The 27929-nt window shown below is 35.4% G+C and overlaps 1 protein-coding gene across 3 annotated transcripts in view; it reads right to left on the reverse strand.

The window, feature by feature from the left end:
• The window catches only part of CSMD3 (CUB and Sushi multiple domains 3), a 1231016-nt gene that overhangs the window by 573575 nt on the left and 629512 nt on the right, over positions 1-27929 (reverse strand). For all 3 annotated transcript variants that reach the window (XM_066379371.1, XM_066379370.1, XM_066379369.1), the window contains one exon: positions 17032-17135. In XM_066379371.1, coding sequence (XP_066235468.1) covers positions 17032-17135 — 104 coding nt within the window. The remainder of the gene's footprint in view (positions 1-17031; positions 17136-27929) is intronic.

A 27929-nucleotide genomic window follows, 5' to 3' on the forward strand; every position in this document is an offset into this window, starting at 1 on the left:
GGAACACGGACTCTCTCACTGTCGGAGCCTATAAATGCTAATAGCCTCGACTGCCAACGAGACTAAAGCACAATACATGACATTGCCATAGAGACTTATCAACTGCAAACCTCTACCTGAGCGTGCCAAAGGGGCAGAACCCGGGGTACAGAGTCACCGACCAGGAAGAGGGAGAGAAAAGAAAAAGCAAGAAGATAACCTCTCAAAATCAAGAATAATCTGCAGACTTTATAACCTATCCCATTTTATTATATTTGTTTATTTGTTTCTCTTATCTTCATTCTTGATACTTTTTTTCCTCCTCCAATTTGGCCGATTAACTCTCTGCCAGTCTTACTCTCTCCTCTCCTTGAACTACACTACCCATAAGTGTTACATCTCCCATTATCTTTTCTCTTCTCTTCCTTTCTCTCTATGAGGGTTGCACACCAAAACCCTTAACTCTCTCTCTCTCTCTCTCTCCTTTCTTTTTTCTTCTATTAGTGGTTCCTTCTTTTTTTCTCTCTCTCTCTTTCTTTTCTCCCTCTATATTAGTTTCTTCCTTTCTCCTTTACATCTCCTCTCATTCAAACCTCAATAACAAACAAATTATCTTATCTGGGACTCAAACTTATGTTTGTGGCATTTAGGGGGGGGGGGTTTACTTCACCTTTTTAACTCACTAGCAGTGCTCCCATCCCTGGCTCTCCATTTTATCTAGTTCTTGTTCCACTAAATACAATAGTAATTTTTTATTTTGTCTACCCATTTTTCCGTTTTCCTCTTATTCCTCTCATCATAACTCTTAGACAACCAACACCTAAAAGCAAATAATTTTATTCTTGACCAAAATTTTTTCCTTATTTGCTTTTTGTGGGTCCATACGCTCTTTTTTTTTTTCTTTTTCTCGTTTTTCTTATCTTTTTTTTTTTTTTGCCCCTTTATTATTTTTCCCCAATTCAGGCCCTCCATCACAGGCATTGTTTGTTATAATTCACAGTTCACCACAAGATTTTCTCAAGAAAGAGGGGAGAGGAGAGGAGAGGAAAAAAGGAGGGGGGGAATAATTTCCTTTTTTAAAAAATTTTTATTTTATTTTATTTTTCTTTATTTCATTATTAATTTTTTTAAAAAAAAAAACTCTTTTTGATTTTTTATGTTTTTTATTTTTTTAACTTTTTATTCTTTATTAAATCTCATTAATACTATCAACAAAACCACCCTCAGATGCCATTAAGGAAGAGAAAATCGAATATCATGGATACAAAAGAAAGAGAGGTAACACAGCTAGATGAGGAATAATCTATGGAGAAAAAATTTAATATATTGGAAACCTTGGAGCTAAATGACAGAGAATTCAAGATAGAAATCCTAAAAATCCTCCGAGATATACAAGAAAACACAGAAAGGCAATTTAGGGAGCTCAGAAAACAACTCAATGAACACAAAGAATATATGTCCAAGGAAATTGAAACTATAAAAACAAATCAAACAGAGATGAAAAACTCAATTCACGAGCTGAAAAACGAAGTAACAAGCTTAGCTAATAGAACAGGTCAGATAGAAGAGAGGATTAGTGAAATAGAAGACAAGCAACTTGAGGCACAGCAGAGAGAAGAAGGAAGAGACTCAAAAATTAAAAAAAATGAGATAGCCCTACAAGACTTATCTGACTCCATCAAAAAGAATAACATAAGAATAATAGGTATAACAGAGGGAGAAGAGAGAGAAAATGGAATGGAGAACATACTCAAACAAATAATAGATGAGAACTTCCCAAGCCTGTGGAAAGAACTAAAGCCTCAAGTTCAAGAAGCAAACAGAACTCCGAGTTTTCTTAACCCCAACAAACCTACTCCAAGGCATATCATAATGAAATTGACACAAACCAACAGCAAAGAAAAAATTCTCAAGGCAGCCAGGGAAAAGAAGAGTACAACATATAAAGGAAGGCCCATTAAATTATCATCAGATTTCTCAGCAGAAACTCTACAAGCTAGAAGAGAGTGGACCCCAATATTTAAAGTCCTGAAAGAGAGGAACTTTCAGCCACGAATACTATACCCATCAAAGCTATCCTTCAAATATGAAGGAGAAATAAAAACATTCACAGATACAGAAAAGATGAGGGAATTTATCATCAGAAAACCCCCACTCCAGGAATTACTAAAGGGGGTTCTCCAATCAGATACAAAGAACAAAAAAAAAAAAAACAGAGCCACAAGTAAAAGCTCCAAGAAGAACACAATAAAACCAAATTTAAACTGTGAAAACAACAAAAAGAAAGAGGGGGAGAAGATGGAGATTAACAGTAGCAAAGGACGATGGAGTGCAAAAGTACTCACAAAATAGTTCGCTACAATGAACAGGGTAGGAACCCTTTTCATTACTCAAAGGTAACCACAATTGAAAAAACCACCACAGAAGCACATGAGATAAAAAAGATAGCAACAGAGGAAAGATGTATGGAATACAACCAAATAAAAACAAAAGATAGAAAAACGAAAGAGAAGGATCAAACAAGACACAAAACTAACAGAAAGCAAGATATAAAATGGCAATAGGGAACTCACAAGTATCAATAATTACACTAAATGTAAACGGATTAAACTCACGAATAAAAAGGCACAGAGTAGCAGAATGGATTAAAAAAGAAAATCCAACTGTATGCTGCCTACAGGAAACTCATCTAAGTAACAAGGATAAAAACAAATTCAAAGTGAAAGGCTGGAAAACAATACTCCAAGCAAATAACATCCAAAAAAAAGCAGGTGTAGCAATACTCATATCGGATAATGCTGACTACAAGACAGGAAAAGTACTCAGAGACAAAAATGGCCGTTTCATAATGGCTAAGGGGACACTGAATCAAGAAGACATAACAATTCTTAATATATATGCACCAAACCAAGGAGCACCAAAATATATAAGACAGCTACTTATTGATCTTAAAACAAAAACTGACAAAAACACAATCATACTTGGAGACCTCAATACACCGCTGACGGCTCTAGATCGGTCTTCCAAACAGAGAATCAACAAAGACATAGTGGCCTTAAACAAAACACTAGAGCACCTAGATATGATAGACATCTACAGAACATTTCATCCCAAAGTGACTGAGTATACATTTTTCTCCAGTGTACATGGATCATTCTCAAGAATTGACCATATGTTGGGCCACAAAAACAACATCAGCAAATTCAGAAAAATTGAAGTTGTACCAAGCATATTTTCTGATCATAAAGCCTTGAAACTAGAATTCAACTGCAAAAAAGAGGAAAAAAATCCCACAAAAATGTGGAAACTAAACAACATACTTTTAAAAAATGAATGGGTCAAAGAAGAAATAAGTGCAGAGATCAAAAGATATATACAGACTAATGAAAATGACAATACGACATATCAGAATCTATGGGATGCAGCAAAAGCAGTAATAAGAGGGAAGTTCATATCACTTCAGGCATATATGAACAAACAAGAGAGAGCCCAAGTGAACCACTTAACTTCCCACCTTAAGGAACTAGAAAAAGAAGAACAAAGACAACCCAAAACCAGCCGAAGAAAGGAGATAATAAAAATCAGAGCAGAAATAAATGAATTAGAGAACAGAAAAACTATAGAAAAAATTAATAGAACAAGGAGCTGGTTCTTTGAAAAGATCAACAAAATTGACAAACCCTTGGCAAGACTTACCAAGGAAAAAAGAGAAAGAACTCATATAAACAAAATCCAAAATGAAAGAGGAGAAATCACCTTGGACACCGTAGATATACAAAGAATTATTGTAGAATACTATGAAAAACTTTATGCCACTAAATTCAACAACTTAGAAGAAATGGATAAATTCCTAGAACAATACAACCTTCCTAGACTGAGTCAAGAAGAAGCAGAAAGCCTAAACAGACCTATCAGTAAAGAAGAAATAGAAAAAAACATTAAAAACCTCCCCAAAAATAAAAGTCCAGGCCCTGACGGCTATACAAGCGAATTTTATCAAACATTCAAAGAAGACTTGGTTCCTATTCTACTCAAAGTCTTCCAAAAAATTGAAGAAGAAGCAATACTTCCAAACCCATTTTATGAGGCCAACATAACCCTCATACCAAAACCAGGCAAGGATGGCACAAAAAAAGAAAACTACAGACCAATATCTCTAATGAATACAGATGCTAAAATACTAAACAAAATACTAGCAAATTGAATACAACAACATATTAAAAAAATAATACATCATGATCAAGTGGGATTCATCCCAGAATCTCAAGGATGGTTCAACATACGTAAAACGGTTAACGTAATACACCATATCAACAAAACAAAGAACAAAAACCACATGATATTATCAATAGACGCAGAAAAGGCTTTCGATAAAATACAACACAATTTTATGTTTAAGACTCTCAACAAAATGGGTATAGAAGGAAAATATCTCAACATGATAAACCATCAGCTAACATCATATTAAATGGCACTAAACTGAAGGCTTTCCCCCTTAAATCAGGAACAAGACAGGGTTGTCCACTCTCTCCACTCTTATTTAATGTGGTACTAGAAGTTCTAGCCAGAGCAATCAGACAAGACAAAGAAATAAAAGGCATCCATATCGGAAAAGAAGAAGTAAAGGTATCACTTTTTGCAGATGATATGATCCTATACATCGAAAACCCCAAAGAATCCACAAAAAGACTACTAGAAACAATAAGCCAATACAGTAAGGTCGCAGGATACAAAATTAACATACAGAAGTCAATAGCCTTTCTATATGCCAACAATGAAACAACTGAGAAGGAACTCAAAAGAATAATCCCCTTCACGATTGCAACAAAAAAAATAAAATACTTTGGAATAAACATAACAAAGAATGTAAAGGACTTATATAATGAAAACTATAAACCATTGTTAAGGGAAATCGAAAAAGATATAATGAGATGGAAGAATATACCTTGTTCTTGGCTAGGAAGAATAAATATAATCAAGATGGCTATATTACCCAAAGCAATATACAAATTTAATGCAAATCCCATCAAACTTCCAATGACGTTTTTTAAAGAAATAGAGCAAAAAATCATCAGATTTATATGGAACTATAAAAAACCCCGAATAGCCAAAGCAATCCTAAAGAAAAAGAATGAAGCTGGGGGCATTACAATACCTGACTTCAAACTATATTATAGGGCCACGACAATCAAAACAGCATGGTATTGACAGAAAAATAGACAATCAGACCAATGGAACAGAATAGAAATTCCAGAAATAAAACCACATATATATAGTCAAATAATTTTTGATAAAGGGGCCAACAACACACAATGGAGAAAAGAAAGCCTCTTCAATAAATGGTGCTGGGAAAACTGGAAAGCCACATGCAAAAGAATGAAACTGGACTACAGTCTCTCCCCCTGTACAAAAATTAACTCAAAATGGATCAAAGATCTAAACATAAGACCTGAAACAATTAAGTACATAGAAGAAGACATAGGTACTCAACTCATGGACCTGGGTTTTAAAGAGCATTTTATGAATTTGACTCCACAGGCAAGAGAAGTGAAGGCAAAAATTAATGAATGGGACTACATCAGACTAAGAAGTTTTTGCTCAGCAAGAGAAACTGATAACAAAATAAACAGAAAGCCAACTAAATGGGAAATGATATTTTCAAACAACAGCTCAGATAAGGGCCTAATATCCAAAATTTACAAAGAACTCATAAAACTCAACAACAAACAAACAAACAATCCAATAAAAAAATGGGAAGAGGATATGAATAGACACTTCTCCCAGGAAGAAATACAAATGGCCAACAGATATATGAAAAGATGCTCATCTTCTTTAGCTATTAGAGAAATGCAAATCAAAACGGCAATGAGATACCACCTCACACCTGTTCGATTAGCTGTCATTAGCAAGACAGGAAATAGCAAATGTTGGAGAGGCTGTGGAGAAAAAGGAACCCTCATACACTGTTGGTGGGAATGTAAAGTAGTACAACCATTATGGAAGAAAGTATGGTGGTTCCTCAAAAAACTGAAAATAGAACTACCTTATGACCCAGCAATCCCTCTACTGGGTATATATCCCAAAAACTCAGAAACATTGATATGTAAAGACACATGCAGCCCCATGTTTATTGCAGCATTGTTCACAGTGGCCAGGACATGGAAACAACCAAAAAGCCCATCAATAGATGACTGGATAAAGAAGATGTGGCACATATACACTATGGAATACTACTCAGCCATAAGAAATGATGACATCGGAACATTTACAGCAAAATGGTGGGATCTTGATAACATGATACGAAGCGAAATAAGTAAATCAGAAAAAACCAGGAACTGTATTATTCCATACGTAGGTGGGACATAATAGTGAAACTAAGAGACATTGATAAGAGTGTGGTGGTTACGGGGGGGAGGGGGGAATGGGAGAGGGAAAGGTGGTGGGGAGGGGCACAAAGAAAACAAGATAGAAGGTGACAGAGGACAATCTGACTTTGGGTGGTGGGTATGCAACATAACTGAACGACAAGATACCCTGGACTTGTTATCTTTGAATATATGTATCCTGATTTATTGATGTCACCCCATTAAAAAAATAAAATTATTATAAAAAAAAAAAGAGAGTGGCTTCAAAATTCTCTAAAGAAGGAGTTATGCAAAAAGTGAAGAAGTATGGCATGTTCACACATATCTTCTTCTTTTGATTAAGAAAGAGCTCATTTCTTAGATAACTTATGACTATATTTAAAGTATAAAGGGGTTTTACTCTCAGTACCTAAAAATTATATAGTGAAATCATTGCCTTATTCTTTCTTACTTTGAGTTTTGCAAAAGTATATACCATAAATTAGGAGAGTGGCAATATGGTGATGGAGTAGGCAGACGTACCAACTTCTAACTCTCAGAACCAATGTAGATTACAACTTAATTTTAAAAACCATCATTTGAAAAAAACAACTTTGGACTAAATGAGAGGACTCTTTAACCAAGGAACACTGAAGAGCCACACTGAGATTGGTAGGAAAATTGGAAATGCAGAGAGGACAGCCCACCTCCCAGGAGCAAATGTCAGCCCAGAGAGACTCGCATGGCAGAAAGTAAGTTTAGTCGAGAAGAGAGGGTTCTGGGCCCCAGGAACAAAGCCCCAGCCTGCAGTCGCAGAGCCTAGAAGAGGCGTATGGACAGTATTTATCTGTGAAACAACTCAGGATAATGTTTGTGAGAAAGAGACAGATTTCTCAGAACCAGGATTCTTCTTAAAGGTGCCATGCAGAAAACCTCTTTCATAACCAGTAACCCTGGACTCTGGGAGACTGGGGGAGTTAAGAGGACTGGAGTAGCAGGAAGAGAATGTAAACTAGGAGGCATAGGGAGAAAAACTTTGAAGGACAGCAACCCTAACACCTGGGCTGAGTCACCCCCAAAATCTAAAGTGAATATTTCCCCTGGAACAAGAAATACCAGCAAAGGGAAGCAGGACACCAGCCAAACAAGCTCTCCCATGGCACTCAGAGCAGAGTCTCTTAGAAGGAGGGTGACTTTAGGAATACAGAATTGAATGCTGAGGTCTGAACAGAAGCATCCCCACCCACACTGTTGAGGGCTTGCAGGAGAGTGGACAGCAGCAGGAAATGGAAGTGCGGTCCTGACAGCGGGGGCAGAAGCCTGGCTGGCCACAGCGAGGCCTTGCATAAGCTCAGTCTCGCCGGCAAGAGTGGAAGTTATACATGAAAACAGTCCAACCAGGCTGCGGGTTCGGTGACCAGAGTGGTCCTGCCTGCAATCCTGCCCACAGAGGAAAGGCAAAAGCCAGGGAACTGCAGAGACCCATGGCAGAGCATAGGTGCACAGCCCCGCCTGTGGTGCCAAAGATTGTGACCCTGGTGCAGCATGCAGCCCCACCTGCAGGGGCGGGGTGAAGGCTGAGGCCGGTGGAGGCTTATAGACCAGGCACGTGAACACAGCCCCTCCCATAGAGGAGAGGTGGAAACTGCAGCGACTGCCACAACAGGCTAGCATCAGCAACACCCATACCCGAACGCCCAAGGCAGTGGCAGAGGGGGTGGTGGGCCTGCAGACAGATCACACCTAGAGAACATAGAGGCCACACCCATTGGACTTCAGTGGCCATACACTTCTTATACACAGTCAGAATGGGAAGGCAGAGAAATATAACGCAAATGAATCAAGAGAAATCCCCAGAAAAGGACTTGAACGAGTCAGATAAATTAAATTACAGAATTCAGAGTTTAAAATAAGGATTGTTAGGATGCTCAAAGATCTTAGAACAACAATAGATGGACATAACTAACACCTAAATAAAGAGATAGCAAATATAAAAAAGGACATTGAAATAGTAAAACAGAATCAATCAGAAATGACAAATACAATATCAGAAATGAAGACCACAATGGAAGGAATTAAAATCAGGATGAATAAAGCTGAGGATCAAATCAGCGAGTTAGAGCACAAGATAAACGAAGGCACAGAAGCAGAGTAGAAAAAAAAAAGAGAGAGAGACTCACTGAGGAACTTCTAAGAGAGCTCTGTGATAACATGAGGAGAAATAACATCCAAATCATAAGGGTTCCTGAAGAAGAAGAGAAAGAACAAGGGATAGAGACTTTGCTCAATCAAATCATAGCTGAAAACCTCCCTAAATTGATGCAGGAAAAAGTCACACAAGTTCAAGAAGCACAGAGAATTTCATTAAAGAGAAACCCAAAGAAATCTACACCCAAGACACATCATAATTAAAATACCAAAGCTAAGAGATAAAGAGAAAATATTAAAGCTGCTAGAGAAAAAAAAAGGTTATCACCTACAAAGGAGCCCCCATAAGGATGACATCCAACTTCTGACAAACAATTGAGGCCAGAAGGGTATGGCAAGAAATATTCAAAGTAATGCAGAACAAGAGCCTACAACCAAGACTACTTTATAAGCAAGGCTATAGTTTAAAATTGAAGAAGAAATAAAAAGCTCCCAAGACAAAAAAAAACTCAAGGAATTCATTACAACCAAACCAATGCTGCAAGAAATGTTAAGGGGCCTGTTGTAGACAGAACAAAGCAGGGAAAAGAATATAGGAAAAGAGGGATATAGCTTTAAAGAATAAAATGGCAAGAAACAACTACATATCAATAATAACCTTAAATGTTAATGGATTAAATGAGCCAAAAGACAGAGGGTAGCTGTGTGGATAAGAAAACAGGACCCATACATATGCTGTCTACAAGAGACACACCTTATACCTTAACTCAAAAGATGCACATAGACTGAAGGTAAAAGGATAGAAAAAAATATTTCATGCAAATGGAAATGAAAAAAAAGCTGAGGTAGCAATACTTATATCAGACAAAATGGACTTTAAAACAAAGGCTATAGTAAGAGATAAAGAAGGTCACTACATAATGGTAAAGGGAGCAAACAGGAAAATATAACCATTACAAATATTTATGCACCTAATATAGGAGCAACTAAATATATAAAGCAGACTGTGATGGATATAAAGAGTGACATCAACAGCAATACTATAATTGTAGGGGATTTCAATGTCACACTAACATCACTAGATAGATCCTCAAGAAAGAAAATTAACCCCAAAACAGCAGACTTAAAAGACACACTAGATCAACTGGATTTAATAATATCTTCAGAATCTTTCATCCTAAAGCAGCAGAATATACATTTTTTTCAAGTGCTCATGGTACATTATCTATGATAGACCACATGTTAGGACATAAAACAGGTCTCAACAAATTTAAGAAGATTGAAATCATATCAAGCATTTCATCACAATGGCATGAAATTAGAAATCAACCACAACAGAAAAACTAAAAAATCCTCAAACACTTGGAAACTAAATAGCACATTATTAAATAACGAATGGATTAACAATGAGATCAAAGAAGAAATAAAAAAAATTCCCTGAAACAAATGATAATCAGCATACAACAACTCAAAATTTATGGGACACAGCAAAGGCAGTACTGAGAGGAAAGTTCATAGCATTACAGGCATACCTTAAGAAGCTAGAAAAACCTCAAATAAACAACTTACCTCTGCTTCTAAAAGAACTAGAAAAAGAACAGCAAGTAAAGCCCAGAGGCAGTAGAAGGAAGGAAATAATAAAGATCAGAGCGAAAATAAATGACATAGAGGATAAAGAAACAATAGAGAGGATCAGTGAAACCAGGAGCTGGTTCTTTGAAAAGATATACAAGATCAATGAACCTTTAGCCAGACTCACCAAAAGAAAAAGAGAAAAAGAGTAAGGAATCAAATAAATAAAATTAGAAATGAGAGTGGAGAAATAACAACTGACATAACAGAAATACACAGGAATGTAAGAAAATACTATGAAAAACTGTTAGCAAAAAAGTAGACAACCTAGATGAAATAGACAAATTACTTGAAACATATAATCTTTTAAAAAGCAATCAGGAAGAATCAGAAAACATAAACAGACCGATTACAACAAATGAGATCAAAAGAGTTATCAAAAAACTCTCAACAAACAAAAGCCGGGATCAGATGGCTTCACAAGTGAATTCTACCAAATATTTAAAGAAGAACTAACTCCTATCCTTCTCAAGCTATTTCAAAAATATTCAAAAGGAAAGAAGACTTCAAAACTCCTTTTATGAGGCAAGCATTATTCTGATTCCAAAACCAGACAAAGACAACACAAATAAAGAAAATTATAGGCCAATATCCTTGATAAATTTAGATGCTAAAATCCCCAACAAAATATTAGCAAACCGGATCCAGCAATATATAAAAAATACCATACACCATGATCAAGTGGGATTTATTCTGGGGAGGCAAGGCTGGTACAATATTCACAAATCAATCAATGTGATTCATCATATAAACAAAAGGAATAAGGAAAACTATATGATAATTTTAATAGACGCAGAAAAAAGCGTTCGATAAAATCCAGCATCCATGCATGATCAAAACTCTCAGAAAATTGGGAATACAGGGAACATACCTCAACATGATAAAGGCCATCTATGACAAACCCACAGCCAATATCATATTGAATGGGAAAAATTGAAAGAAATCCTCTTAAGATCAGGAACAAAGCAGGGGTGCCCCCTTTCACCACACTTACTCAACATAGTTCTGGAAGTCCTAGCCACAGCAATCAGACAACAAGAAGAAATAAAAGGCATCCAAATTGGAAAAGAAGAAGTAAAACTATCATTATTTGCAGATGATATGATATTGTATATAGAAAACCTTAAAGTCTCAGTAAAAACACTACTGGACCTGATAAATGAATTCAGCAAGGTGGCAGGATAAAATATTAATACTAAGAAATCAGAGGCATTTTTATATACCAACAATTAACTGTCAGAAAGAGAAATTAAGGAAACAATCCCCTTCACTACTGCAACCAAAAAAATAAAATACCTAGGAGTAAATTTAAACAAGGAGATTAAAGACTTGTACTCAGAAAATTATAAAACATTGATAAAAGAAATCAAGGAAGATACAAACAAGTGGAAGCATATGCCGTTCTCATGGTTAGGAAGAATAAACATCATTAAAATGTCTATATTACCAAAAGCAATTTATAAATTCAATGCGATACCAATTAAAACACAATTGATATACTTCAAAGATATAGAACACATATTCCAAAAATTTATATGGAACCAAAAAGAACATGAATAGCCTCAGCAATATTGAAAGGGAAGAATAAAGTGGGAGGCATCACACTTCCTGATATCAACTTATACAACAAGGCCATTGTACTCAAAACAGCTTGGTACTGGCATAAGAACAGGCATATAGATCAATGGAAGAGAATGGATAATGCTGAAATAAACTCACACCTTTATGGACAACTGATATTTGACCAATGAGGTAAGAACATACAATAGAGTAAAGAAAGCCTCTTCAACAAATGGTATTGGGAAAATTGGACAGCTACCGGGAAAAATATGAAACTGGACCACCAACTTACACCATTCACAAAAATAAACTCAAAATGGATAAAAGACTTAAATGTAAGCTGTGAAAGCATCAGCAACTTAGAATACATAGGCAGTAAACTCTCCAGCATCTCTCGCAGCAAAATATTTGCTGATTTATCTCATGGGTAAGTGAAATAAAAGACAGGATAAACAAATTAACTATATCAAACTAAAAAACTTTTGCACAGCTAAAGGCAATAAGAACAGAATAAAAAGACAAACTACACAATGGGAGAACATATTTGACAATACGTCTGATAAGGGATTAATAACCAAAATTTATAAAGAACTTGTAAAACTCAACACCAGGAAAATAAGCAATCCAATAAAAAAAAATGGGCAAAATAAATGAATAGATACTTCTCCAAAGAGGACTGACGGACAAGAGGCATATGAAAAAATGCTCAACATTACTAATCATTAGAGAAATGCAAATTAAAACCACAATGAGATATCATCTCACACTGGTCAGAATGGCACTCATCAACAAAACAACACAGAATAAGTGTTGGCCAGGATGTGGAGAAAAGGGAACCCTCCTGCACTGCTGGTGGGAATGCAGACTGGTGCAGCCACTGTGGAAAACAGTATGGAGATTCCTCACAAAATTAAGAATCGAACTGCCTTTTGACCCAGCTATTTCACTTTTAGGAATATACCCCCAAAACACCATAGTACTGTTTCAAAAAGAGAAATGCACCCCCATGTTTATGGCAGCATTGTTCACAATAGCAAAGATCTGGAAACAGCCCAAGTGTCCTTCAGAGGACGAGTGGATTAAAAAGCAGTGGTACATATATACATTGAAATACTATGGGGTCATAAAAAAGAAGGGAATCTTACCTTTTGCAACAACATGGATGGACACTATTATGTTAAGTGAAATAAGCCAGGCAGAAAAAGAAAAATATCATATGACCTCATTCATTTGAGGAATCCAATGAACAAAGTGAACTGAGAACAGAATTGAGACAGAGGAGGGATCATGGGACCAGAGGAAATGAGGACAGAGGGAAAGGGGATAATAGGAGGGGATACACTTGAAAGGAAGGGGGAGAGTGCTATGGCTAGGGGGACAAGGGAGATGTTGAGGGGAATACGGGGGAGAGCAGATGCATTTGGGGCAACACTAGAATCTATGTAAACACAATAAATTAAAATCAATAAAAAGGTATATCTTTATTATATGCGGCTTAAGTGTCTGTTTGTCGCCAATAGCTTATTGGTTGCTTGCGTAACTGTACTAGCCAATGGGGCGAAGTTGCCACGGCATTCAAATAGTCCCGCCTTCTGGCATGCCACCTCACAAATTGAGGTTAAAGATTGGAGCAATTATTATGCTGTTAAGAAATCTTAACACCAGAAGGGGTCTTTGCAATGGTACAAGACTAGAGGTTCTCCAATTGAAAAATAATGTCATAATAGCTAAGTCTTTGACTGGCTCCTCTAAAGGTGAAATACATGTCATTCCAAGAATTGATTTGGGTCCATCTCAAACAGGGTTGCCATTTCAATTGAGACATAGACAATTTCCTGTAAAACTTGCCTTTGCTATGACCATCAATAAGTCTCAGGGCCAAACGCTTAAGCGTGTTGGCATTTTTTTACCTGAGCCTGCATTTGGACTCGGTCAACTTTATGTTGCCTGTTTAAGAGTTTGTGAAAGAACGGACGTAAAATTAAAAATAATTGATGGTCCTCTGCAAGGCGAGCTTAAAAATGATGGAAAGATCTACACAAGAAATGTTCTGTACAAAGAGATCTTTGACATGTGAATTAACATTTTATTATTTAAATCAACTTTATTTATTGAGCTAGCGGTGGCTCTTAAGAAATGTACCGCCAGTGGTTTCCTTCATTGCACTCTACTTTAAGCAATTAAGCAAGTAGAAGGGGAAAACCCTGTGGGGCAGTAAGCAAAGGGGCGTCCTCGCCGCCCTGGGTAATTCAGTTTGAATTAGCAGACACCTTTGCACAAATCATTTTAATTACAATTTATAATATCTAGAACAGCAGTCATTTCATATGACCGCTGGGCTTTCTAGTATCATATACTTTAATATATATGATTACAATAAGGGCTATATCTAAATAATTTTGCATAGGTGTGTATGCTAATCTCCTAGGGTTATTAAAGTATAATGTATTTTTTAAATTTTCTCTTCTAGATCTTTCACTCTCTCACTGAGGGTCCAACTTAGATTCATTGATGAAATAGTCTAAAAGCTAATGGTCATAGAAGTATGATTTGATTTTTATTCCCACTGGAGATAAAGTAAACTCTGAATTTGACCATATAGGAAAATCCATTATGGGAAGTTGGAATTCTTTTGAAAAATAATATTGCATGACTATTCTGTGTTATTAGTATAATAATTTGCCCTGTAAAAGAGACTATTAACAGATATATCAAAATTCATGACTATCTTCAAAATTTATATCATTTAAAAAAAGTAAATTATATGGTTCAAATATATTATTATAATATTATTTTAACATCAGGAAATATACAAATTACTGCTTAATCACAATAAATGTCCTCTTTCACATTTTACCAGTTCTAATAGTTGGATATTTAAGGTAAAAATTGTGATATATCTTTTTCTGTGTCGTTTTGGATTATTATACATATATATCCATAATTTTTCTGATGATATAAATAAGCTAACATCTTTTGAGACATTAGAACTGGGATGTTAGTTGTACAAGATGACTTTGATCTGAAGATAAGTTTGGTTTTGTGGCAGACATAGGGAAAAATTCTCAGTCCATTTCCCAGACAGAATGCCTTTCCCTGTCCATGTTTTGAAGACTCTAAACCTGAAATTCAGTGCTCTATCTTAAGCAGAAAAAAGACATGTCCCACTGAATACACATTTTATAGTCTCATTTCCAAAGTATATATGATGTGATCTATCAAACATGTGGAAATACAGGTCTCAAAATGGGTGAGGATCATTTACCAAATTTGCTATACATCATTATTGTCCAAGAAACTTCCACTTTTATGAAGTGTCAGGTAAAGGAACAGATACAGTTTTTATCTGGAAAATAGTAAGTAATAATTTAAGGATAAAATCAAATTTTGTATTGTATCAAGTGTCATATACAGAAATGGCAATAGGCCCAGGCAGGTAAATCCAAAGGTTCTTAGAAGCAGTGTAAAACACTACACAGATTAGTGACCATGAACTATTGCCCTCTCTAAAGGAGGCAAGGAGATAATTCCAACTGATTTTTATTATTTGACAATCCAGGTCTAGTGTTGCTAGTTTGTCAAAAAAAAAATCACAAATTCAGATTTTTTGTATATAATTTTTGTTTCTTTAAAACCATGTACTTCCAAAGAAATGCATCTGCTGAGCACATTAGGTCTGTGGCTGCTAATTTCTCATACAATATTACAGCATAATGAAATCTAAGCTATCATATATAAAATACCAGGACACCTCGAGGGAAATGTATATTATTACCAGGAGAATTCAGTTCAATGAAGTGAAATGCCTACCAGGCTCCTCATTCTGATAAAAATGCTGAGACTTGTTAAGGGGGGCGGGGAAAGGTAGTGTTATCAACAATTTGAGCACCACAGCCAAACATGTAAAACCTATAAAATGTTGACCCTTTTGTCCATTCTATCTTAGGAACCACAGCATGGACTTATAGTGGTCTTAGAGACAGGTAACAAAGCTGTGGTTGATCAATGATATCCCTCTTGCAGGGAGAGGAAGAAGTTGAAGCTGAGGTCAAGCATGCATGAGGACAGCTAAGAAGTAGGGTTTTTCTTTTATTTTGCTTTAGTTTTTTTTTTCCCTGGAAATTTAAGAACTAAGATGGAAAAATATGAGGGCCTATGATGTGTATATAAATAAATCATTGAATTTATTACAGGATTCTAGAATAAAGTACTAGAAGAGCTTATAAAATTAACACGCAAAAAAAATGAAAAAAGAGAAGAGAAAATCATGGAAGAGTATTAGCTTACCTTTCATCAATTTACACAGTAAGAAATATAGTTATATAAACATGACAAATGAATTACATCTTGGACTTGTTTATATTAAAAATAATTTTTAAAATATTTATATTAGCAGTTCTCAAACTTTTGATGTGCATAGAGATCACCTAGTAAATCTAGAATTAATATAGATTTTGGGGCCCAAATCCCAGATATACTAGTTCAATAAGTCAGGTATGTGACTCTTGAAATCTACATTTAAAAAGTATTCAATATAATTGTGATGCAAAAGACCCCATTTGAGAACTGTTGGCTTGAAAAAGCCTGAATTGCAAATCAAGAGTTATGAAAGGAATTCTGAGAGAAAGCATGCTGTAAAGCTTATGAAGTTCATATCAAAGTAAAGAACACACTTTCCCTGTGACATAGCCTTATCAGAAGTAGATCATTGTAATGAACAGCCCAAGGATCCAGCAATAAATAAGTTTCTAAAATGTCCCCTTTTTTCAATATAAATTCACTCTTTTAGCTCACGTTAAGAACCATATTTAGTCTATTTTAACTATATCAATTCTGAGATAACTGAAGTTCAATGCTGGCTCACTACTTCAGATTTCATTGCTAAATACTTCAAGTTTCAAACCATAATAATCTCTCAGCTTTGGTTCTTGACAGCTCACCATGAGTTTGCTACCAATAAGTGAGCAGCTCTGACCAGTCTTCAGCACAAGTATGCGTTTCAGGGATCAATTTTATACTTGTTTTTTTTTTCAGTCTGTTTTTAAAATCTGTAAGGGCAAAGGTATTATCCAAAATAAGACCCAATCAACCACTTTAGAATTTCACTCTAGGCTTCCATTTCCGACAGGTTTCTGTCTGACAATAAATTCTAATAAGCTGTGTTTGGATGAAGTACTTTAAGTCCATTGAAGAAGAAGTACTAACAAATATACTTTATTTGCTTGATGATAGCAACTAAGGTACTATGCTTCTTCTGTAGGTGCAGGAAGAGATCATTAAAAAAATAATAAGGATAAAATTTCATAAAAAAATAATAAGGATAAAATTTCTGATAGGCAAAGTCAAAAATAACATATGGAGAACTTACACTTGTAACACTGTCCTGGGGTCTCCAACTTCACCCCCATCACCAATTGTCAAAGTATCATAGCCAATCTCCAGATCGAATTCTTCAAAATTTATCTGGATAACCTAGCAATAAACAGAAACAAACACTTCAAATATATAGCATTAGGTACTAAAAACAAAAAGGAAGCAATGGCAGTAAAAAAAACCATTTAAAATGCATATCAGACATTTTATATCATGGCAGCAGATTCTGTCAGACTATTGCTAAAGTTCAATCATAACAATTAGCACACAAATTTTCCTTGCTGCATTGTACATTCTGTAATAATTTTCAATGAAATGGCATGGCTTCTGTTTATAGAATACTCTTATATGAAGTATTTGATGCATGATTAATGCAAATCTACTTTGAGAATGCTTTATAAAAAGTACATGTAGGTGGAGAGTGGTTTTCCATACATTTGCATATATTTTTATAAAGCTAACATGAAAAAACAGAGTATAATATTTTCATTAAATAGTAGCGCTTAGCCTGACCAGGCAGTGGCACAGTGGATAGAGCATCAGAGTGGGATGCTGAGGACCCAGGTTCAAAAGCCTGAGGTCGCCAGCTTGAGTGCGGGCTCATCTGGCTTGAGCGTGGGATCATAAACATGACCCTATGGTAGCTGGCTTGAGCCCAAAGGTCACTGGCTTTAAGCCCAAGGTTTCTGGGTTGTAGCTTAAGGTCACTGGTTTGAGCAAGGGGTCACTTGCTCTGCTGTAGCCCCCCTCCTTGGTCAAGGCATATATGAGAAAGCAGTCGATGAACAACTAAGATGCAGCAATAAAGAATTGATGTTTCTCATCTCTCTCCCTTCCAACCTGTCTGTCCCTGTTTGTCTCTCTCTCTCTCTCTAAAAAGAAAAAAATAATAGTAGAGCTCAAAAAATGTTACAGCTAAATTTGAATTTAGATCACCAGAAGAAAAGGTATCAGAGGCAGAGTCCAACAGGGCGGCATTTGAGGATTCTGAACTCCCCTCCTCCCACAAACACACCAAATATACAACTATACATAGATTTTCTTCCCTCTGAAAATAATCTGAAATTTAGATGAACTGCTGTTCTTCACAAAAAGAGAATAAAAGGACCACATAGGATGTGAGGAAATGTTTACACACTTTCTCGCAAGAAAAAGAAATCCACTCCTGACATTGCAACATGCAGTAGGGAGGTACCTCACCAGACAGGTGCCTCTCCTGGAGGAGCAAGGGCTCAGTGTCCCATATCTGGCACTCCAACCCTGGGAGCTGTGCCAGAGAGACAACTTCCCAAAACAGCTGGCTTGCAATAAAAGCACAATACTTTGTAAGACACATTGAACCAGGATAAATAAGTATAATTTTTTTTACTAAAATATCCTCATGCATTCATAATGCTCATGCTGTAACAAATACCCTTATTTAATTAACTTCCAATTCTTAAATTAGGAACCCAGTATAATATCAAGAATAATGTAATTAATAATCAATATAGTAAGAAATTACATATATACAATCCTATGTACAATCATTTCTGAGAAAAAATTAATTTATAATAAAGTGTTATTCATCACCAGTTAAAGAAAGTGAATGCTTTAGGTTACCTATATTACTAAAAAATAAACCCAAAAGGCATATCATTAATAATTTTCATAACTATTTGTAACTTTGGTATCATCAACAGTAATTTTAAAAAAGATTTCATAACCTGGCTTTTTAAAGTGATATAATAAAAAATTGTGATTGTGACTATTTAAAAAATGATTCTATATTAGCATTGTCTAAAGCAATGATTCAGTCAAGTTTAAACATAGAATATATAAAAAGTATTAAATTATACATTTTACATGACTGCAATAAAAATACAATTATTTTCCAGTTCTACCATAAGTTAAATATATTCTCAATTAATAATTATCTGCCAATAGAGATTTAGGTTGGCCCTGGATATTTGGCTCAGCAGTAGAGTGTCTGCCTGGCTTGTGGAAGTCCTGGATTCGATTCACGATCAGGGCACACAGGAGAATCACCTATCTGCTTCTCCACCCCTCCCCCTCTCCTTCCTCTCTGTCTCTCTCTTCCCCTCCTGCAGCCAAGGTTCCATAGGAGCAAAGTTGGCCAAGGCGCTGAGGACAGTTCTATGGCCTCTGCTTCAGGCAAGAGAATGGCTCCAGCTGCAACGGAGCACTGCCCGAGATGGGCAGAGCATAGCCCCCTGGTGGGCATGCTGTGTGGATCCCGGTCGGGAGCATGCAGGATTCTTACTGCCTACCCCCTTCTAAATTCAGAAATACACACAAAAAATAGTGATTTAAATTGTTTTTCCTTTTTTGCTGTTATAAGCAACAATGTTATGAGAAAAACATTTTTTTGGTTCAAACATACATATATATCTCTAGGTTATATACTTAGGATTGCAATTTCTGGATAATATAGCAAAAAATCAATTTTATAATATTGTGCCATATTATTTTCCAAAATCACTTTTTAATTCAAATGCTCACAACATGTGTGCATTAGATTTTATTATTTCTTTCAATCTAAAGTGTGTAAAAAGTAATCATTTTTGCATCTTCCTCATTAATAATTAAATTTTATGTCTTTTCCTAAGCTTATCATTTATGCTTCCTTTTCTGTGACATGGTTCTTTTGGTTGACTTTTACTAGGTCAGCTAGTCTGCCTCTTCTTGATTATAAAAACTCGTTACATCAATGATTGCCAACAGTTTTCCATTATAGCACACATAGAAAAGAATAGACAGAAAGATGTTAGAAGTTGAGGTGGTTTGCAATGGGAGATTTTTTGTTTGTTTGTTTGTTTGTTTCCCAGGCTCTGCCCTGTCTCACAGAGAGCTAAGATCAATCAATATTTTAGTTGTACCTGTAACGTCACATTGGTAATATGTCATTCAGAATAGCACATAGAGCCTGTTTCACTTGTTGAGAAGATTAGCTTTACGCAGTCTGGACACTAATCCATTACATGTTATGTGTGTTGCAATTTCTCATGTAAGTTTATAGCCTGTGTTTTCCACTTTCTGTGCTAAATATTTGGTAAGAAGAAATAAATCCCCATAGAAATGCATGAAGCTTCCAATTTTTCCATATCAACATCTCTTGTTATTTTTTTGTTTGTTTTTATTATAATCTCCCTAGTACATGTGAAGTGGTATTTTATGGGGTTTTTTTTTTGTTTGTTTGTTTTGTATTTTTCTAAAGTTGGAAACGGGGAGGCAGTCAGACAGACTCCTGCATGAGCCAGACCAGGGTCCATCCAGCATGCCCACCAGGGGGCGATGCTCTGCCCATCTGGGGCATTGCTCTGTTGCAACCAGAGCCACTCCAGTGCCTGAGGCAGAGGCCATGGAGCCATCCTCAGCGCCAGGGTCAACCTTGCTCCAATGGAGCCTTGGCTGCGGGAGGGGAAGAGAGAAACAGAGAGGAAGGATGGAAGGAATGGTGGAGAAGCAGATGGGTGCCACTCCTGTGTGCCCTGGCCGGGAATCAAACCCAGGACTCCTGCACACCAGGCCAACACTCTACCACTGAGCCAACTGGCCAGGGCTTTATGGTTTTGACTGCATTTATCTAATAATTAATGATGTTGAGCATCTTTTCATGTACTTATTGGCCATTAGTCTATCTTCTTTGGGGAACTGTCTATTAAAGTCTTCTACCTATTTTTAAGATAGTTTTTCTTTTATTGTTTCTGAATTGTAGGAGCTTTTTATAGATTGAAGATATTAATTTCTTATCATACACGGTGGGACAAAAGTAGGTTTACAGTTGTTCATATGGAAAATAATACAATGATTAATAAATGATACAATAATTAGTAAATAAACAATACAAGAATAAACTGTTTCATGTACTCACAACTGTAAACCTACTTCCATCCCACCATGTGTGTATGATTTGCAAATATTTTTTTCCATTTTGCCATTGTGTAGTTGTCTTTTCACTCTTGTGAGAGTGTCTTTTGATGCCAAAAATTTTAATGTAGTGAAGTCCAGTTTATTTGTGTGTGTGTGTGTCATATTTAAGAAACTATTGCTAAATCAAAAAATCATGAAAAATTTCTTCTATGTTTTCTTCTAAAAATTTTATAGTTTCAGTTTTTAAATTTAGGCCTTTGATTATATTTTGAGTTAAATTTTATATACAGTGCAAGTAAGTTTTCAATATTATCCTTTTGCATGTGATTATCCAATTTTCCAAGCACCATTAGTTGAAACAACTGTTCTTTCACTGTTGAATGATTTTGGACCCTTTGTCAAATAATTGATCATAGATGTGAGGGTTTATATCTGAGAAATATATTTTTAGTTTATTTGGGGATTTCTTTTTTTTTTTTTTCCTGAAGTAAAAAGCAGGGAGACAGAGGGACAGACTCCCACATGTGCCCAACCAGAACCTACCTGGAAAGCCCACTAGGGGGTGATGCTTTGGCCATCTGGGCTGTTGTTCTGGTTGACTGGAGCCATTCCAGCACCAGAGGCAGAGGCCATTGAGCCATCCTCAGCGCCCGGGCCAACTTTGCTCCAAGGGAGCCTTGGTGGCAGGAGAGGAAGAAAGAGATAGAAAGGAGAGGGGGAAGGGTAGAGAAGCAGACGAGTTCCTCTCTTGTATGCCCTGGCTGGGAATCAAACCAGGGACTTTCACATGCTGGGCTGACACTCTACTACTGAGCCAACCGGCCAGGCTATTTGGGAGTTTCTTGATTTATCCTTCATTCTTGAAAAATGGTTTTGACAGACCTAGAATTCTTGCTTGACATTTTGTTATTTTATCCTTTAAATATGTCATTTTAATGCGTTCTGCCTCCCATGTTAATTTTTAATTTAAAAAGTAAGCTGTTAATATTTTTAGGATTTTTTGAATATGATCAATTGCTTCTCTCCTGCTATTTTTAAGATTTTCTTTATCTTTATCTTTCAACAATTTGACTATACTCTGTCTAACTATGAATCTTTTTCAATTATCTTGTGTTAATTTGTTGAGCTTCTAAAATAAGTAGATTTTGTCATTCTTAAATTTGGGAAGTTTTTGGTCATTACTTCTTGAAATTTTCTTTTGATCCCTTTTAATCTTCTTCAGGGACTTCTATAATACATTTATTGTTCCACTTGATTATGTAACACAGGTCCTTTAGGCTCCTTTCACTTTCTTCTTTCTGTTCTTTAGCCTGGCTAATTCAATTATCTTTAAGTTTACTAATTCTACCTTATTCCTGATCAAATATAATATAGAACCTTCCAATTAATTGTTTTATTTCCATAATTGTATTTTAAAGTTCAGAATTTCTTTTTGGTTTCCTTTTATAATTTCTATATCTTATTGATGTATTGTATTTCTAGAACATTTTTATGATTTCCTTTAATTCTTTGACCATGTTCTTTGAGCATAATTAATATACCTCTTTCAATTCTTTGTTTAATAAATTCAATGACTAAACTTCAGGAAAGCATTCTGTCATTTTATTTTGTACCTTATCCTGTTTCTTCGTGTGCTTTGTGTTTGTTTTGTTGTTTGTGGTGAAAATTGAACTGCTAAATATTATAATGTGGTAATTCAAGAAATCAGATTCACTATTCACTATCTTTGCCAGACATGCTGTTCTTGATTGTGAAAGGCTTAATTTGTGTCCATCCAATCAGATTTTACTGGGATTTCTTTATACTCAATGAACTTAAAAGAATACCCAATTCAGTATTTTTGGGATATTGTAATAAAATATCATAAACTGGGTGGCTTATATTCAAGAGAAAGGTATTTATCAAAGTTTTTAATGCTGAGAAGTCCAAAATTAAGGGGTTCGCTACCTCATTCATTGTCTGGTGAGACAGCAAACTTTCTGGTTCACTAAAGGCTATCTTTTCACTGTTAATTCACATGAGTAAAACATCTGAGGAGTCCTATGGCATCTCTTCTATATGAGTACTAAACTCATTCATGAAGGCCCCACTCCAGGATCTAAGCACTTCCCAATGGCCCCACCTTCTACTACCATCACATTGATCATTAGGATTTCAACACATATATTTCAACATTTATTTTTTCCTCATATTTTATTTATTAATTTTAGAGAGGAGAGAAAGAAAGAGAGAGAGAGAGATAAGGGAGAGGAGCAGGAAGCATCAATTCCCATATGTGCCTTGACCAGGGAAGCCAGGGTTTCAGCATATAAATTTCAAGTAGACACAAACATTCAGACCACATGAACACCTCTTCTGATTTTTGAGGACTGACTCAGTGCCCAGCCAGTGTTAGCCAGCCCATTTATAATTCTGTCTGAACCTTCCCTTGCTACTTGCACTGATCTTATAGATCAGCTAGTGTGAAAGTTTAGGGTCTTCTCTGGCCTTTTCTGAGTATGTCTTGTCCTGGTCATGCACATGACTTTCTAAATTTCACCCATACACTGGAAGACTTTCAGATGTCCTTATTTCCCAAAAAACCTCTTCATTTGTTATTTCTAGTGGCTCATTCACAGTGGTTTACTTCCCTAAGTGTTTTGTTAAATAATAGTAAACTCATATTTATTTGAACTTAAGCTCCAAGAATTCTAAGGGCCTTAGTTGGGTATAATTTCATTCATTTTCTGCTAACTATATGTATCCAAGGTTTACTACCAAACTAGTACAAATTTAATATCCTTTGAGGGTTTTTAGATAAATGCTAAAGTTTTCTGTTTAGCTTCTTCACCTATTGATACAAAGGGATTAGGCCCTAATCTTAGTCTCCTAATTCCAGAGATTAACTGCTATCAGACCAAAGGAACACCAAACTTTCTACCCATTTAATCTCCTATTTTCTTTATAGCTCACTGTTCTTCATTACGTATATATTTATGTATGTGTGTTTGTATGGTACGTATGCATAGTCTTGTAGATTTCCTTTGCTTTCTTGTGAACCAGCAATACCATGAAAAAAAATGTGCTTTCTGTATTTCAGTGGGAGGACCTCACAGAGTACTTCATCTGTCATCCTATTAAAAGAAGAAGTCCATGACCTACTTTACCCTAAACAATTTCACAATAGGTCCATAAGTGCATTGCATTTAAAATTAAGAAATGTCTCCTTTAAATGGCTTTTAAAGCCTAACAGACCAGTAGGTAGAAAATATGTGTTTAATAAGCAACTGATTGATTGATTGCTAATTCTATGTAAAAGTGTTGATAGTCATTATTATATAATCATGTTCTAAAGAATCTGGACACCCATTTAATGGTAGATTTTATTTTGCCTGAATTGTAACTGAGCCACATGCAAGTATACATGCCACAATGAGAATTCTTTATTTTAAATTAAGGGATGGATTAATTACTAATAAATCCATATACTTTTAGATAATTGCTTAACCACTAAACTTTCATTAAAATTTTAGATCCTTATAATTCTTGAACAGTTTCAATGGCACTCAATCACTAAGAAGCCAGAATAGTCTGAATTTGCAGAACACATTTATTTCGAGTGACTGAGAGTTAATTTAATTATTACTATTGGAATAGTGCTTCAGAAGTAAAATCTATGCAGTAAAAATAACAGGAACAACTATCTTTACCTCAAACAAATACATTAATATAAGTAAAGCATTATGGTGAAACTCAAAAATAATAATTAAGATAATTCTAATAGAGAAAAAATATTTCATAGAATATATAAATGTAATTTGGAAAAATAAAAAAAACACTTTTTCTGTACAAGAGTATAATAAGTAATATCAGGAGTGTGATATGAAATTTTCTTTTTATGTATTCTCCTGCAATATGGAGTTGACTAAATAGCCATTTTTCATCCTTTTATCTTTGTATAATGTGGAAATAAAATAAGAAGGTTAAAAATCAACAAATCATTACTAGTGTAATATTAATGCTTTCTTTACATGTTTAGTTAGGAATAAGGCTGAAATATTTATTGGGAAAACAGGAAGAATAAATGCTTATTATCAGAGAAAGAAATGTCGTATATTTTGCCTCTTTTACTTGTTCCTAATTATTTGTGGGTAGAAAAATAAAACTGCATTTAGCTCATAGGACCGCTAAAAAAAACCTGTGATAATAAAATACTGTATGCCACTAAAATTTGGTAATAACTTATAATTGTCTTGAAGTTTTAAACCAATTAAGCTGCTCTCTTGGCTTCCATCTGTAGAGTGGTAATTCCAAATGGCTTACTTAGTGCTGCTTATTGAGGGTTATTTAAAACTCTGAAGCTGCTAAGATAGTTAAGCATGATCTCGTTCACTTAACATTGGCTTTAAAGAAGTATAAAGTCTGTAAATAGCATTAAACATTACAAGCTTAATAGATCCACTTCCACAGGGCTCGATACATGGGGTATTTTTTATATGGTTAGATAGGACTGGTATAACACCTATGTCTCATAATTTGCGATCTCTGCATTTATTCACAGAGGATTTAAAGCCATGATTTCTACATCATTGTATTTTATGCAGTCATGTGAAATACGCAATTAACTATACACTTTATATCTGTTGCCCATGAAAATTTAGAATTGGCAAATAGTTACAATGTGTAAGTCATAGGGCTCGTTATTACCCATGCATTGCTTTATTTTAACCCTAAAAGTATATGCAAGTGAATATTTGTACATTAGTTTGGTCATATAGCACCTGAATACCCTCCCTGAGAACATATTTCCCAATATGAGCTAATGCTATATCCAGAGCACAGACACGTGACCTAAGTATCAACAATTATGGATTCTGGCAGAGGGTGGCAAAGGCAGAAGAAACATCCATTTTCAGGTGCAATAGTAGGTGTAATACTCAAGTCCTAGAGCAGCATTGTCCAATAGAAAAAAATATTTTCAGAAGTCAGCCAGAAGCTACATTACACTGTAATAAAGTAAGGTCCTAGAGAAATGAAATGAGTTCTGCTACATTCTAGGCTAATCACAAAACTCATTCCACTTCCAGAAAAGGTTGTCTTTCTTCACCAGTCTTGTCTAGCAGGGTATAATACTGTTCTATGAACCAGTGTAACTTCAATATTCTCTTATTCTGAATGGAAGTTGTTATGATGGTTACCACATTTGTTTTTTATCATTATGTATAGTATGTGATGACAACCTTTCTTTTGACATTAAAGAATTACATTGGAAATAATGGAGAAGCCAGTGCAACACTTGGAGAGTCTAGATGTGTTGTATAGAGTAAATGGCTCAAATTTTGGATTTTCTTCAAGATTATAGATAGAAACTATATTTCATGTAGGCTTTTCACAAAGTGAATGCAGAGGAAGATGATACCTCTACACAGAAATCTGATCATCTAAGGGGAGAACTGTAGCAGAAATAATTGTTTGCCTTCCCAACAGCCCTCTTCCTTGTTCTCTAAGACCTTTTTCCTCTTTAAAAGAAAATATTGAATTCACTGGGGGGGATAAGAATTAATAAAATTTATAGGTTTTAGATGTACAACTCTATATAACACAACATCTGTATATTGTATTGTGTGTTCACCACCCCAAGTCAAGTCTCCTCCATCACCATCCATACCCCTCTACTATCCTCTACCTCTCCCCCACCCCCTTTCCTTCCTGCAATGCCCACACTGTTATCTGTGTCTGTAAGGTTTTTTACCTTTGCTTAATCCTTTCACTTTTTTCACCCAGCCTACCAACCCCTATCCCCTCTGAGAGTTGTCACTCTGTTCTTCACATCTATGAGTCTGTTTAATGCAGACCTTTCTCTTCCAAACAGAACATCAATTTTGTTTAGCTATGTATCTAACTGTACATGTTCATACTTCATGGATTGCTGACCCCACAATGAGTTCTATGGAATGGGTCCTAACAGCCTATACCGATTTTAGCAATCTCATTTCAATTTGTCAGGGACAGGATTAGATATTAATACATAATAATGTGGCATAATTCTGATCAGTGAACAGTGAGAAGCAATCCACTGGGTGGCTTTTGGGAAAGAATTTCTTGGTGCTTAAATTAAATGCTAAGTGAAAAAAAGAAAGAAAAAGACAAGAACTGTATAATTTTACTCATATGCGGGTATAAAATAAAAAATAATAAATAAAAAAGCAAAAACAAACAAACAAAATCCTAACTTATAGACACAGACACCAGAATTGTGGTTACCAGAAGAAGTGGGAGGACAAAGAAGGTAAAGTTGGTCAAATATTGGGTGATAAGAGTAGGTTTCCGGGGGTGAGCACACAATAGAGGTCAAATTATAGAGTTGTGTGCCTGAAATTGATATAATGATATTAACCAATGTTGCGTCAACAAATTTAATTTAAAATAACAGATTCAGTCTGCTTTGGAAGTGACTGTATCTGAATGTATTGACTGGTGCTACTGCAGCCATTTTTTAATATGTGGTTTGAGAATAAAGCCAATGCATGGAGATACCCAAAGCCAAGTTGGATGTTTTTACTGTATACCTGAGGCTTGCATACCTTTGGATAGTATGTTGTGCTAAATAATACTTTTCCTTGTGATTTAAGCCATTGATTTATGACTTCCTACACTTAAAGTATTCTAATGGATAAATAGGTATAATTGATTCTCATTTAAAAAAATACCCTGCCCAAATAATTTGCCCAGGTTTATTCAGCTAACCCTGAGGAAACTAAAATCTATTTCAGAATTTCCTGATGCCACAATCCATGTGCTTAAACATCACACTATTCTGTGTTATTATAGTCAAGGTCTGTAATATAAGAAATCCTTTCTGTCTGCCAAGTACCTGATCTAGAATACCATAATTTATTACTATGTCCTTTGATGTTGGGCATGTGCCTTAAATGTTAAATAGTGTTGACAAGGGAAAATAATTTCTGAAATTTAATAACTAATAAACAATGTCAATTCCTTGGGAGAAAATACAGAAAAGATGGATTGGTCCAAACTATT

Source organism: Saccopteryx leptura, chromosome 3 (genome assembly GCF_036850995.1).
Source record: "Saccopteryx leptura isolate mSacLep1 chromosome 3, mSacLep1_pri_phased_curated, whole genome shotgun sequence".
Taxonomy (NCBI): Eukaryota; Metazoa; Chordata; class Mammalia; order Chiroptera; family Emballonuridae; genus Saccopteryx; species Saccopteryx leptura.